Source organism: Bos taurus, chromosome 26 (genome assembly GCF_002263795.3).
Source record: "Bos taurus isolate L1 Dominette 01449 registration number 42190680 breed Hereford chromosome 26, ARS-UCD2.0, whole genome shotgun sequence".
NCBI lineage: Eukaryota > Metazoa > Chordata > Mammalia > Artiodactyla > Bovidae > Bos > Bos taurus.
In genome coordinates this window covers 27,680,428-27,696,123 of record NC_037353.1, presented here as the reverse complement: position 1 = coordinate 27,696,123, position 15,696 = coordinate 27,680,428, and the positions used below count along the sequence as shown (strand labels likewise).

Genomic DNA, 15,696 nt, shown 5'->3' with positions numbered 1-15,696 from the left:
CATAATTTCCATATAGTTAAGTTATAAAAATAAAGAGTTTATTTTTATATTTTCCATCTTATGTTTGTTCAGGGACCTTTGAAGAGAAAGTTGAAATCTTAAGAAAGAAATTATTAGACAACGCTACAAATAAAACAAGCACAGTGTACTCATCAAGAAATCCTCAGGAGGTGGCAGTCTTACGAATTCTAATTGGAAGGTTGTATTTGTAATTGGAAGCCCGAGACTTTCTCAGTCAGACCTTTGATTCAGATTGTTTTCATTCATTATCTCATGTAACAAGAAGCATGAGAAAGGGCGGCTCTGGGTTCAGCACAGTCAGATGCTCAGTGATGCCATCAGGGAATGGGCCCTTTCCATCTCTTTGTCATATTCATTGTGGAAGCTCAACTGTAAGACTCCTCCATGCACAGAAAGGCTAGAGCACTTCCAGACATATTGACACAGTGTTGTATGGGGGCGGAAGAAGGTTTTCTGCTGTGCCTCCCTGTAGCCCCTTATAACTTCTTCTTTACTAGAACTGGGTTTAAAAGGCCTCTCCTAAAGCACATGCTAGTAGGTAGAGTAGGAGGACTTGGAGTAAACACAGACCCAAGAGAATTACTCCCTGCATATCAGAGCTTCTGAGTGACGTGGGAGAAAGCTGAGCCACCAGATCCACATTGGCTTTTCTGGCAAAGAGGTAGGGAGGAATGAGTATTGGACCGGTCACCAACAGTAATCAATAGTGAAATATAACTGGAATACTCAAATTCAGTTTTTTAAAGGACCTACAATATGCCCCAACACGATCTAATCATTGTGAAAGGTTGCAGAAGAGAAAATAGACACATTATAGTTTTTGTACAACTTCTGAGTTTCAAAACATTTAGCACATATATTATTTCAGTTAATTCTTAGAATCAAATTATGAAATAGTTCACACTGGCATCCTCATTTGAGAAATGACAGTGATGAGACTCAGGGAGGTGAAGCGGTGTTCTTTGAGTGATGCAACTAGGGAGTGACCACGGCAGAACTCAAACCCAGGTCTCACAGATGCCCGTCTCCATTTCTAGGATCCTGAGCTGCCTTCTGCAAGGCAGAAGTCAACTGAAAGCTCTGCAAGGGTCTGATGGGGTATGAAATGGTGAGGTGAAGATTTTGTGTCCCATGAAGAGAAGTAATCTGGGAAGAGATGAGTCCCAGAAATTCTCTTCAGAGATGAAGATCATGAATTATGTCCTAAAATGAAACTTTATTAATTAAAGTTAATATAAGTAACAATTAAAATTATATACATTTTATATTATGTATTATATAATTATTATTTTATATAAAATTTTATAATAATTATAAAATAGAAATACAATTATAATATATTTAATATATAATTATAATATATATTTATAATTTATATGAATTTATATATTATAATTTATAATTTATATAATAATATAAGAATGTCTAAAAATGTCAATGGGGAAGGGAGAGTAGAAGTCTTTTCTTTAGTCATTCTTTGGAGGACTAGATGGGTTAAAACATATACTTGAGAGCTATTTCCATCCCCACACTGGCAGCAGGATAAAGGAAGACTGTGGATAAAGCTCTCTTCCTTTCCTCTCCTTAGAGCTTATCAGCAACTGTCAGCCATTGGTCAGTTGGAGCAAATGTGCATGTCGCCCCCTAGTGGCACTGCTTGTAGAGTACAGGTTTGCCCAGGTTCAGACATGACTGAGCGACTGAACTGAACTTTAAGTAAAAGTAGTGGGCTGCCGTCTATGGGGTAGCACAGAGTCGGACACGACTAGAGTTTCTTAGCAGCAGCAGCAGCAGCGCTAGAAATTTCCTTCAGGGAACTCCGACTCTGTGTCTGACTCTGTGCGACCCCATAGACGGCCTCCCACCAGGCTCCCTCGTCCCTGGGATTCTCCAGGCAAGAACACTGGAGTGGGTTGCCATTTCCTTCTCCAATGCATGAAAGTGAAAAGTGAAAGTGAGGTCGCTCAGTCGTGTCCCACTCTTAGCGACCCCATGGACTGCAGCCTACCAGGCTCCTCCTTCCATGGGATTTTCCAGGCAAGAGTACAGGAGTGGGGTGTCATTGCTTTCTCCAGGGAAGTCATTAGTGAATCCTTATATCCAACTCAGCATACGATTGCTTACCCCCATTTCATGTAATCATGTCCTTATTTCTCCATTTGGAGGAGTGTATTTCTTCATACATCTTTGTATGTCCTAAAATCAAACTCACCCATTCGTTAAACATCAAAAAAAAGGTAAAATAATTTCCTTTTTCGTTCAAAAAGATATATTCCAGTAAAGTGCCATGTTCCAAAGAATATTTATTTATTATGTACTATGTGCTGATTTGAGAAGGAAATGGCAATCCACTCCAGGGCTATTGCCTGGAAAATCCCATGGACAGAGGAGCCTGGTAGGCTACAGCCCATGGGGTCGCAAAGAGTCAGACACGACTGAGCAACTTCACTTTCAATTTAGATTGTGATGAGTTCCATGAAGGGAATTAACAGGATGGAGTATTATTGAAAAGCAATCATAGGAGACCCCCAGAAATAACAGTAAGCTGAAATCTAGACCTTTTTAGAGAACAACCTGGGGGGAAGCCTTTAGAACAGAGGGAATACAAATGTAAAGCCTCTTAAGTGGTAGAAAATGTGGCCAAATTTCTAAACATATTTTAGGTCAGATTAGAAGAATCACTTGGAGAGAAGAGATTAGCATGAGGGGAGGTTGAAGCAGCACTGATGGAAGGTTTGAATGTATTCAGGAGTTCTGCAAAAGGGAGTTCTGAGTGACGTCTGATTCATAGAGAGGGCAGAACAGTTGTGGCTGAAAAACAGAGACAGCCTCCCTGGTACAATATATTAATACTGTCAGCAGCAGGGGTCAAATCTGTTAAAAGTAATTTTTACTGGTATGTTTATCACCTGCTCTGGTCTCAGGTGAGAGGCAGGGTCTTAGTTTGCTGCTGCTGCTGCTCCTGCTGCTAAGTCGCTTCAGTCATGTCCGACTCTGTGCGACCCCATAGATGGCAGCCCACTAGGCTCCTCTGTCCCTGGGATTCTCCAGGCAAGAACACTGGAATGGGTTGCCATTTCTTCTCCAGGGTCTTAGTTTACTCAGCTATAAAATGAGAGCAATAGTTTTGAGTATGGAAGCTCTTCTCAATTCTGTTTTATTTCCAATTAGTAATGGAAGAAAAACCTGTACCTTGACACAGGGCCTTATTGTTTATAACAGGGTACTTCTAGCATGAGATGACCAATGATTGCATGTATGTTTGTGTGTTTCCCTATTTATCAGAGTATGGCAGTGAATCCTATTAATAAGGAAAATAACTAAAAAAGCACAAGTATTATTGCCAGCTTTTGAATTTTTTTTTTCATTTTGATTTGGAAGGAAAAAAATTAGTTAACAGAATTTAGTATTCTAGGATGACAAGAGTTGGTGGAGGCACTGGGAAATGGTGGTGGTGTTGATAGCAAGTGAGTAAAATAATCATGAAAATTTAAACAATGATAATAACAACAATAATGTAGTTAACAGAGAATGTGAGGTTTGTTGAAAGAATTGCAGATAGCAAGAGAAACAGAAAATGTCTACTCTGACTCAATATACTGTGTGTAGATCACCCCACCCGCATTTTTTTCTTTTTTTCTTTTTTCAGATTCACAATACCTAACATGCCGAATGCAGAACTGCACAGAAGCCAACAGAAATAAACCTTTCCCAGGCTACATCGACCCAGACTCTCTGATTGTCCAGGACGATTATGTGTTTGTTCAGGTATGAAAGATCCGCTTCCGCTGATTGTCTCAAAGACATTTCCCTTCCCTGCTTCTAATGCAGCCCCTTCACCTGCTTGCCCTCCCTGAAGAACAACAGAGAAAGAAGCAAAGGCATTCTTTTTTTAACAAAAGGAACATTACCAAGTTGAAGCTTCTATACTAACGGAATAGTAATTCCTTCTATTGCCTGTGAATTTGAAGTTATTGCTTCTTAGTGAAAGAATTCAGAAATAAAGTAATTGGTAGGAAGTGGATGTATTTGGAGAGAAACACAGTCCACAGAGTGTGGGCCATCTCAGAGGGCAAGTGAGAGCTTAGAAGTACAGCAGTTAGTTTTTACAGCCTGGGTAATTTCATAGGCTAATCAGTGGGAGGATTATTCCAGTTATTGGGGGGAAGAGGCAGGCATTTCCAGGACTTTTCGACCTTTCATGCTTGCCCTCAGAACTGCCATGGCACTGGCTGACATGTCTTTTAGCGTGCTAAAGTAGTGCAGTGAGTGTATAATGCAGCTCACGGTGCCTTGGAAACAGAATCTTCCCGAATCTTGGACCCAGTCGGTTCTAATCAGTCTTTGCCATGTCCTATGACGTGTCATTCTTTTAAAGGTTCTGCCCTGACCTCTTCCCTCCTGTTTCACTTCCTTGGGGCAGTGTTTGGAGGATGTGTCAAAACGGGGTCCTGGGGACACTGCTCTGAATACTCAGGTTGTCTCCAGAACTATGCACACTTGTATTCATCCTCCTCACATTCTGCATTCCAAAGAGGCTCCCTTCAGTCGTCAATAGGACTGAGCAGATACGTCAGTCTCTTCCGAGAGCAGTCAGCCAACAAGCCCCCTCTTCTGAACCTGCCTTAAAAATAGAGAGCCAGGTGGTAACAAGCTGTGGGGTGGCTGGAGGTAGTGGGCGGCAGAGCCAGTAATCAGCCATTATTGTCAGACACTGCTGTGATTAGGATCAAGAGAATTTAGATGAGACATTCAGGTGGGTTTTTCACTTCCAGAGAGAGTAGAGAACAATTTGAGAAACTGTGGGTTCAGGAGCAATTAGAAGAGAGAAGGAACAAGTATCCTTTGTTTCTTTTTGCAGTTAATAAAACTTTATACTTGTTTGGACAAAACATTTAAAAACTCAGTTGTTGCTTTTCATGTTAAAATTGACAAAGTTACTATTGCTAAATAGTTATATATAATACACTACGTACATACAATTTCACTACGATTGAGACATTCTAGACACTACTATATTTACTTGGGCAAGAAGTTATAATTTAGAATATTTGATCCCAAATATCAAAAAGCAAATGTTCAAATTCCTTGTACTTTTAAACTATTTCACAATTACACACACACACACACTTCCTTTTTTCTTCAGAAAAATGAGTAATGAGCACTCTGATAACTTCAGCATCAAATTATCAAGTGACACTAAAATGGAAAATGGTTACCCATATTGGTTCTATATATAATTCATTTCTCCATCAGTGGTGCTTCCAGGGACCTTTCCTGTTTTCTATTAACAGTTTATAATCCATATATATGACTTACAAATAAGAATCAAATGTGCATTTAGAGTTTCATATATATTTTTACCCAGGCCGCTATGAATATATAACCCATCTCTAGGACTAAGAGAGAGCTGGCCACATCATGGTGAATATGATAACTTTCCAGTCACATTTTTATGTGTCTGATGAAAATTCACCCAGAGCATTTGTTGACATTCTGAGTATGCAAACCAACTGACTTCAAACTGTAGGTGTTTATATGAGTTAAGAGTGGCAACAGGAATCCAGAGAAACTGAGAGTCAAATGGTGGTTTTCAGAAGCTAGGGAAATGGGGAGATGCTGGTCAAGGGTATACGTGTCTAGCTATAAGTTCTGGGGATATAGTATACGGCATGGTGGCTGTACTATATTATATACTTGAAAATTATTAAGAGAATAAGTCTGAAATGTTATCAACATACACACAGACACACACACATACAATCTTAATTAAATGAAAAGATGGAGGTGATTGCTAACCTTATATGTGGTAAACATTTCATAATATGTATGCATCAAATCATATTGTACACTTTAAAACTGCATACGTTATGTGTCAATAATATCTCATTAAAGGTGGATTAAGGGAGAGTTTGGCAGTGCAGCCCTGACACCTCATTCATGGTGCTCAACTGAGATGGAGACCACCCTGCTCTTCCCCCTCCCTCAGACCCACCGGGTTCTTTGGGCTGTACATCCTGGACAGACCTGGGGCAGTAGAGCACCATTCTCTTCCGGGAGGGGGAGATCGAGAATGATTTAGAACCATGATCCTGGCTTGGCTTTCCATCTATCACGTCAGCAGCACTGCTGTGTGTGGGACATGCACACAGCCAGTGGTGCGACTGCACGAAACTGGAATTCAGTGCCCGGAGATGGGGGCACCAGTCCTGCCACTGTGTGCCCTGGTCCATTCCCTTTTGATGTGGCACAAGGACCTGTTTGTGTGGTCACAGTCTTGGGGCTAGAGAGAGCTGGGTTGCTGAGGGGCTCTGATCCAATATACTCTCAGGCTTGTGTCAGTTAAAAGAAAAATAACCAAAATTCTTTCCTGACTTCTGAGCCACAGGGCAAGTCGAAGAATTGTATTTCTGTCAAGGGGGCTCAGTTTGGGCCTCTGACCAGCTCACATACACTGGGTTGTTTTGGAACTGGGTGCCAGTGCTTTACACTTGCCCACAGCAGTCACTCGCACTGTTGTGCTGGCACCTACCCCTTCCGGGCAGGGACTATTCTTCTGTGACCTGTAACTGGTAGTGACTCCTTTTACCACCTTTGTGCTTACGTTGCAGCTGACATCAGGGGGACGGCCGCATTACTACGTGTCCTACCGAAGGAATGCGTTTGCCCAGATGAAGCTCCCCAAATATGCTTTGCCCAAGGTATGGCCTGAATCAGCTCCTCTATTTCAGCACCTATTCTTTTTCCCAAGGACCCTTTCAGTCTCTTGTAGTTATTTTTTTTTAATCCCCCATCTCCATTTCTCAAATTCACGTATATTCTTTTTTGCCAATCTCACTATCTTCCTTTCTCTGTCAGCGGTCCCTCCCTCTCGTACCCCTCTTCTCCTCTCTCTTTCTCTGATTCTTTGGAATTCTTACTACAGGGACATCTGAGTACACTGATAACTGATTTGCTTTTGCTTGTCAAGCGGTATGTATTGGTTTTTAGCAAAACAGAAACTATGCTTTGGACACACAGTATATCAGAGCAACAGGTATGATACATGTATATTCTGACCTGTTGTTATTATTTATAAAGTGATACAGTCACTGTATCACAGATACAGTGATACAGCTTCTGACCTTTGCTTTCCCTCCCAGTGGAACTTATGAGACTAGTTGTCTTTAGGGTTCAGCGACACAGCTAATTTTTTAAACTTTCCCCAAAACGTACTGTTTTGAAAATAGAGGCAGACAAGAGACTCCCAACAGCTCACATCCCCAGGCTGTCTCTCCATAAACACTAAAGAACTGTGTTAATACGGAGCGCCACCTAGTGGAAGTGAAACTTACTTAGGCGCTCAAAGTTGTGGATTTGCGGTCTTGTTGCCACTGTGGTATTTTAAGTGGCAGTAAATTGTTAATGCATCGTGCCTTTTTTTCTAGCAACAACCACTGAAATGCGTCTTCATTTAAAAAAAAATTTTATTGAAGTATAGTTTATTTGCAGTATTGTATTAGCTTCTGGAGTGGGGTGCCATCGCCTTCTCTGATTGGTATATATATATTTGGGTGCATTTATCTTTCTTAATTAGTGTTTTGTTTTCTTTGACTATATACCCAGCATTGAAATTGCTGGATCATATGGTAGTTCTATTTTTAGTTTTCTGAGGAACCGCCATATTATTCTTCACAGCGACTGTGCCAATTTGCATTCCCACCAACAGTGTACTAGGGTTCTCTTTTCTCTGTATATCCTTGCTAATCCTTCGGAGCTTTTTGATGATAGCCATTCTGACAGGTGGGTGTGTGGATCGTAAAACAAGGGAGATGTATGTGGTTATAAGAAGGGAAGAGTGTAGGTTTAAACGCAGCTCAGCTTTGAAATCTTTGGTTGAACAAGGAGCATCGATAACTTCTTTTCAATTGTATCTTCATGACTCTGTGTCTTGTGTTTTTATTGCTGAGTTTGTAATATGCTGTCTTGGACCAATACCAGCTTCCTGCCCAGGGACCCTGTGGTAGATCTAGCACGAGGGCACTGCAGGTCTTCTCTCCCAGGAGAGCCGGTGGCTTCTCCAGGCAGAATTCTCCTTCTTGGCCATCACTCTGCCCCTAACCCTAGCGTAGTGAAAGGTGAGCTGTAAACCTCAGCCCATTAGAGATAATAACCCACATTAAATTATGCTGTTAACTTCAAAAAACTATTTCCATGTGAGTAGTTACTATTTTCAGCTGCTAAGAGATTAATAACAGTGGTAATTGCCCAGAACTGTATGCCTGTGCCTGTATATGTTTAAATGCTCCTCACTCGTGATTTAGCTTGAACTATCTGTCCATGGGGTCACACAGAGTCGGACATGACTGAAGCGACTTAGCATAGCATGCATAGCATTTTACAAAAAGACAAACACAACATTGGAGTTGTGCCTTAGATGAGAATTGGGTAAAGTCAGCAAAAGAAAAATTCAGTGTTAAAATTTCCCTTGGTAATCTTTTAGGGAGGTCCATGAGGGAGATGATCGTGTTATCTTGGTAAGTTCCACAGAGCTGGTGGTTTTATTTCTTTTGCTTTGTTTCCTTGAGCACTGAAATAAGTTTCTGACTTTGACTGACTGACAAATGAAGTAGTTGGCTTGCAAGATTTACACCTTTAAAAACAAGAATACACTCAATGCAGTGAGATGCTTCTGTTCAAGAGGCATGTGGGAATTGGGACCAAATCAGGAAACAGCATATCTGAGCCACTCATCTCTTGTTTACTTTTTCTTGGGAATATACTTTGTGAGTGGAATAAGTTTCAGCTAAACTAAATGCTACTTGCTGCAGAATCAAGGCTAAAATATAAGTCTCTGGACTCCCAGACCAGCATTCCTTGTATTATACTCTTCTACTCTCAAAATAAATTAATAGATTCTATAACTAAAAGGGAGCAGCACCTCCCACTCCCTCAGATTTTTATACACTGAGTAGCGTCCAAAAAAAAAGTCCCATTGATCTAAGTTGTCTCAGAAATGGTAGTTTAAAATCAAAGAAATCACTTTGGTCCCTTGGCTGGTGTTAGGAAATGCATACTTTGCATTGCTTTTTCATAGCCATCACACCAATCACTGTGGATTATCGCACCCAGTGGTAACGTGCCAATCTGGAAAGAGAAGTTTTACTTTGAGCCTAAATTGGCTATCTGCACCCCCACCCCCCCGACTCCACTGTCCCAGATGAGCGTTTTCCATTACTCAGCCTCATCTGAGGTCTGAGGATAGAATGCGGTGATTAATTTAGCTTGTTTCCAGAAAAATCAGAGCCACTACAGCAAATGAATATATTATTTGGTCCAAGTAGGTGTTTATTATTTAAGGCAAAGAGATGCCTCATTACAATCCCATTACACCTTCAGAGAGAAGCCTCAGCTTGGGTGGAGTGATCCATGGCAAAGATGCATATGTTTCATGACCTGTATCAAACCTTTTCCTGCTGCAGCAGGAAAGGAGCAAAGCTCCATGCTCACTGAAAGAAGGGAGACAAAAGCCAGCACTTCCATGCTCAAATTTTCTTTAGTCATCCCCTTCCATTGCATCAGCTCTGAAAAGACTGAGGTTAACCTGAGCTGTATTAAAAAATAATAATAATACAGTGGCAAAGATGATCGGAAAGCAGGGGTGGGGAGATTTTAATATTGCTGTTACTGTTAAGAGCCTGAGGCCCAGCAGAAGGAGAGCTAGTGACCATTTTCCTCCCTTAACATACTTGGAGCTCATTCTGAGCTACTCAAGTGAGATAAATGAGGCAATACATATGAAAGTGCTTTGAGCATTTTGGAGGACAGATACTCTATAAAAGCAAGGTAATATTATTATTAGTATGGATCTAGTTGTCTGTGTTGGAGAAGATCGATGTGAACTGGGGTGTGGGTGATGAAAAGGCTGCTTGATTCACAGCGAGAGACCCTAATTCCAGACCTAGATCTGTCACTCACCTGCTCTGAACCTTGGGCTGGTTTATCAATTTCTCTGTTTTCGTTTTTTTCTTCTTTTTTTACATACAGAGCTTAGATTCAAAATAATATTTTCTCAAATGTGTTATTCAATAAAATGCCTTTAGAGATGCTTCATGAAAATTTGGTTTATGATTGAAAGTTTAAAAAAGGAAATAAACTCCATTCCATGCTCTTTGTCTGGAGACTAACAAGCTCACCAGTATTTAAAGATTCTAGGATGTCCTGTGAGCAAGAAAGCTGTATAATTTGCATTCATCAAAACATTTTACAAAGGGATCCATTAAAAAAAAAACTATTAAAATCCAACAATATTGATGTCCTATCGAATGGACATTGGGAAATGCTCTAAAAGATCTCAGAGTTCACTTCTTGGTCTAAAATTTTGTATCTCAGTATGAGCTTTCAACATGAAGTGCCATTTTGGGTGAGATAGCATGTTTTCCTGATATAAGTGGATGTAGACAAGAAAAGGAAAGATGGTATTTAAATATGTCATCGGTTTCAGTTAAAATATTTAAGACCAATGTCATCTGTCATTTTTAAACAGTCTATTCAATAAAATTAGATTGTATTTAGAGAAAGAGATCTGTCCTTGGCCCTCATCTGGTGCTGACCATTTAATCTGTTGTTTTTTAATTAATTGATTTTTAATTAAAGGATAATTGCTTTACAGTGTCGTGTTGGTTTCTGCCATACATCAACATGAATCAGCCATAGTCCTGTGAATAGTTCTCTAAGTGACTTAAACACTTAAAAGCATCCATGTTTTCTCTTCCACATCTACCAAGGACAAGTTTAAGTGGGCTGGGATAATACAGATGATTTACTCTGGCACCTAAGATTATTTAATGCATCGTCTATTTGTGGCCCAGACCTCGAAGGTTCACGAGGGCACTGATTCACTCCAAAGACACAGAGGTGGGAATTAGTTATGTGATGTTCGGGTTAGTGCTGAAATATTTTAGCTTGAACTCAGGGATGGTGCTACACCCCGCTGACAAGGAAGGAAACATGAATTGGGAATAGTTGTCTAAGGGTTCTAAATGCTAGTGTAAGGATGTTGATACTTGTCTTGTAGGAAATGGGGAACCACTGGCCCTCCATGGATGAATGACCCTTGGGCTAATTTCCACAGTTAATTGCTTCCATTAGGAAAAACAAAACAAAACATGTGGATGAACCACTTTTTTATCAAGTGTATTAGTGTATATATAATATATGTAAATATAATATTTCAATACCCTAATATTTGCAATGAACAGAAAGGCCAAATCAACCTGGCTTAATCAACAAAGGAGGGTTTGTGTAACTAAAAATAGCTAGCATGTATGGTTCCAGGCACTGTTTGTTAAATGCTTAATACTTACTAACTGATTTAATCCTTTCAACTCCATGAAGGACATGCTATTATCTCTAGTTTGCAGGTAGAAATTCTGAGGCACAAAGTTCTGTTCACATAGCTAAATTTCAGAGCTAGGATTTGAACTTAGCTTTATTTAAAGACCATTCTTTCAATCATTGCTTTACTGTCCTCTCTAACAAGTTCACACATGGCCAGACTTCTTAGGTATCCACATTCAGAGACTCCCAAGAGTGTCACAGAATTTGAACCATCTCTCTTTACCTTTTGAACCTACTTTTTTTTTTTTTTTCTGGATTGGCTTATCCTCTACCTGCAAGATATATCTCAAACAGATCTAGATTTTATTTTTTATTTTGACTGCTTGCAAACTAACAGTAAAATATAGTTTCTCTCTCTGTGTAGTAATTCACAGTCATTCTAGAATCATGTCTTAAGTTTGCTTGGGTGGAATGTCCATTGCCAATCCAACGATCAGCGTTCCCTGAATGCTAGGCTTGCAAGATCACTTCTGGTGCTGAGGGTGGGAGAAAGTAGCAAAGACTGAGCATCGAGGGAAATTTGTCTGAGAGGGATGAGAATGTTTGTCAAAGAACATCAAGCTACCGTTGCCAGAAGAAATGTACATAAGAAAAATAAAATGTACATAAGTAAAGTCATGCATGGGGCAGCTTTTATACCAAACCTCACTTTGCGTTATCGACCACCTTGGATCCATGGGCAGGATTCATTGGTGGGCTCCTGACTCTGGATTATTCCTATAAAATTGCAATCAGACTCCAGAGTATGGCAGTAAGGTCTGAAAAGGGGTCAGGGACATGAAACCCTTTGAGTAAGGACGTCTTCCTTCTAGAATCACTTGAGTTCACTATGATCAACAATGAGAGGCTCATTCCTCTGTGTCTAAAACAGACTTGAAGCTGAACTGCTGACTGACTGATTGAGAGAATATGGGCAGAGATTACAATGAGAAATTTACAAGTTAGGTAGAATTGGAATTGTTGTCAAGGAAGACTGATGGATGTCCTGAAGCCTTTCAAGGACAATGGATGATTCCTCTTGGAGAGTCTGAGCACTGAGCTACACAAAGGCTAAGGATCTTTTCAGGTTGTTCTTCTACCTTTAGGCTTATGTGCAATTCTGTTTTGTTTTGTTTTGATTTGGGGTTTTTAAAGTGATACTGATATGTACCACCTTAGGTGAAGGGGGAAAGATTGCTGAGAGGAATGAGCTGGCATCCTTGAGGGAGATGGCAGGCCTTGGTCTGAGACAGCAAGCCCTGGTCTGTGTCAGCCTCTCCCTGAACACCTACTCCTCTGGGGTCAGAAGTCGGGGAGAAAGGATTCAGAACCGCCACCCCAGGGGTTCTGCTCACTGCCTCTCATTACCTCTGCCTTGTTTCTATCTTCCAGGACAACCAGAGGCTGAAAACATCATCAATTATGCAGAGTGTTTTTTCCCTCTTTTATTTAAGGTTTCCTGCTGAACTTCTCAGGGTACATGTTTAGATAAGCTAAGACCTGGAGTGCTCATTAACCTGAAGGTTAGTACTCTGGGGTCTCAGGTAAACATTTTTCCTCTGGGACATCTAGGGCTTGCTGAGCCTTAGGGAAGTGCTTCTCAAACTTGGATGTGCATATTACCCATCCATGGATATTATTAAAATACAGGTTTCTATTTGACAGGTGAGGCCTGAGGTTCTATGTGTCTAACAGTCTTACGGGTGATGGTCATGCTGCTGTTCCATAGACCACATTGAGAGATGCAAAGCTTGTCTGTTTTCTCCCTGTCCCTCGTTCTGTCTCATATATGCCTTCTGAGCATGTACTCTGTGTTTTGCAAATTTATCAGGATGCCTGATTCTCCAAAGTCATACATCTTTGAGAAATTATCCTTCAAAGTATCTAATGAGGCAATTATATTGTAACTGAGCTACCAGGCATCTCTGTCTTATTTTCTGATGACCTTACCTTGTAAGTGACAAAGGAAATATGTGGCTAACACTCAACTAATTGTTATTTCACAGATACACAAAAGGAAAATCTCTATCTTCCCTCATGCTACCTACGTGCCTGTCCTGGTGTTCCTCATCTTCACATTCTGTGGATACATGCCAGGGGCATGTATTAAATATTCTTCCTCTCCCCTTCCCTGTGTCTTTCCTTAGGACATGCACGTCATCAGCACAGATGAGAACCAAGTGTTTGCAGCGGTCCAGGAGTGGAACCAGAATGACACGTACAACCTCTACATCTCAGACACACGTGGAGTCTACTTCACCCTGGCCTTAGAGAATGTCCAGAGCAGCAGAGGCCCTGAGGGCAACGTCATGATCGACCTCTATGAGGTATGTCACAAGACATGTGTGGTCTTCAGCTACTGCGGTGCTTTGACCGGCAGTTGAAGGCCATGGGTTGGCCCTTCCCTCAGTCATTTTAATGACTAGTTCCTTACGTGGCCTCAGTTTTGGGAGAGGGAAGGGATTGCAGAACATTTATATTGGTTAATTTGCAATTCACAAGACATCTCTGGGAGGAATTCTTTGTTGACCAAGTCCAGAGGACTTGGAAAGTATCTGGGGAAGCAGTCAGGTAATTAAAAGGTTTGAATAAGAGTGGGTCTAGTATGAAGTTTGAAAATAGTCTTAAAGGACTAATAGATGTCAGGGGTGGAGCAAAGAAGTGACCGGCAGTGCTCTCTTACATCTCAAAAGAAAGAACGAAGAGAACATCTTTGCATTGCATCAGAACACACTCCCTTGACAAATGCTTTACCTATTTAGTTCATGCAGAATATTGAGCAGAGTTCCCTGTGCTATATAGTAGATCCTTGTTTGTTACCTATTTTAAATATAGCAGTGTGTACTTGTCAATCCCAAACTCTCAAGCTATCCTTCATATATGTGTAACTGAATCGTGTTGCTGTACATGTGAAATTAACACAGCATTGTTAATCAACTATGCTCCAATACAAACTAAAACTTGAAAATTATTGTAGCTAAATATTGGGGGAAAAAAGACACTCACTTGGACTTGAAGACCTTTCTGACTACATAACCTCTACAGGCTGATTGTCATCTTCTCAGGGGTCCAATGTATAAGATAAGATTCATATGTCTTTCTTTTCCTAAAGAGGGCTAAGGAAGAGAAACAAAAAGCAGAGTTTACCAGATTTCCTTAAGGGAACTCTGACCCTTGTTTTCTCAGAAGGACCAGGTTCAAAATAAAGTCATGTGTTGGCTCAGTTAGCTTTCATGACAAACACCAACACTTTACTGGCTATCTAAAGTAGAGTCAGGTAAAAGAAAGCTGCTATTTGGGGACAGATTTTATCCATGCGTCAGTCTTGTGCTATGAAGGATTCATAGTGGGTTATAATGAGCCATTACAAAACATATTTGGAATTTGGGAAGTGCAAACATCTACTTATATTCTATTGAAAAATAGTTATAAAACTGATTTAAATGTGTTCAGTCACAATGATACTGTCATTTGGTTGAGGATAAGCTCAGAGAATATAAGTTGTTTGTGTGATGAGTAGAAAGGGAATCATATCCAGTTATGTCAAAGAAAGAAGCCAATTTCACTTAAGAAATGTAAACCTATCATTGGAATTCTTTTAATGCTGTCTATATTCCTTCATCTTTAGGTATTTTAGGGAATTTTCTTCTAGTATCTAAACTTCTCTGTATGCATAAAGGCATGTTAGCGAACTGTAAGCACAACTCAGAGCTCAAGTATTTGTAATGGAAATTACAGTAGACAGCATAGGACATAGTTTGTGTGTATATATTTAGGAAAATACCCTGCAAACTTATTATGCAGTCACAAATTTCTTCCACTTCATTTCCTGCCCATGTTCCCGATAAATATAGTATCATATATCTCAGCCTCAAACAGAACATGTATTCTGGAAAACATTTACATATTCTAGTGATTTACTTTTAAATTCATGTTGGATAAAATTGTGATTTAGGGTGTAAATTTTGGAGTTGAGCAGGCTGGATTTAAATCCTGGGCATGACACATATATATCTCTGTGAGATAAATCCAACAACTTTTGAGCCTTAGTCTCCTTGTTTAAAATAAGGGGATAAATGTAATATCTACTTGATAGGATTTCTTTGAGGATGAAATAAGCTAATCTTCTTAAAGTACTGTGAACAGTGCCTGAAATATAGCAATACTCAACAGATTATAGATAGTATAATCAATATTACATTCCAATGAGTTTAAGCCTGAAAACAATGTTCTAGTCTTATAATCTTAAAACCAACCCATATTATTTAAATGCCCAATGTACCTCCACTGTTCAGAATCTCTACTTCTTTCTGTATT

At 40.0% G+C, this 15,696-nt stretch overlaps 1 protein-coding gene across 5 annotated transcripts in view; it reads left to right on the top strand.

Annotated features, from left to right (window-relative positions):
- Nucleotides 1–15,696, top strand: part of SORCS1 (sortilin related VPS10 domain containing receptor 1) — a 576,630-nt gene that overhangs the window by 433,721 nt on the left and 127,213 nt on the right. For all 5 annotated transcript variants that reach the window (XM_059881921.1, XM_024985735.2, NM_001191207.2 and 2 more), the window contains 3 exon segments: nucleotides 3,671–3,789; nucleotides 6,633–6,722; nucleotides 13,527–13,706. In XM_059881921.1, coding sequence (XP_059737904.1) covers nucleotides 3,671–3,789; nucleotides 6,633–6,722; nucleotides 13,527–13,706 — 389 coding nt within the window.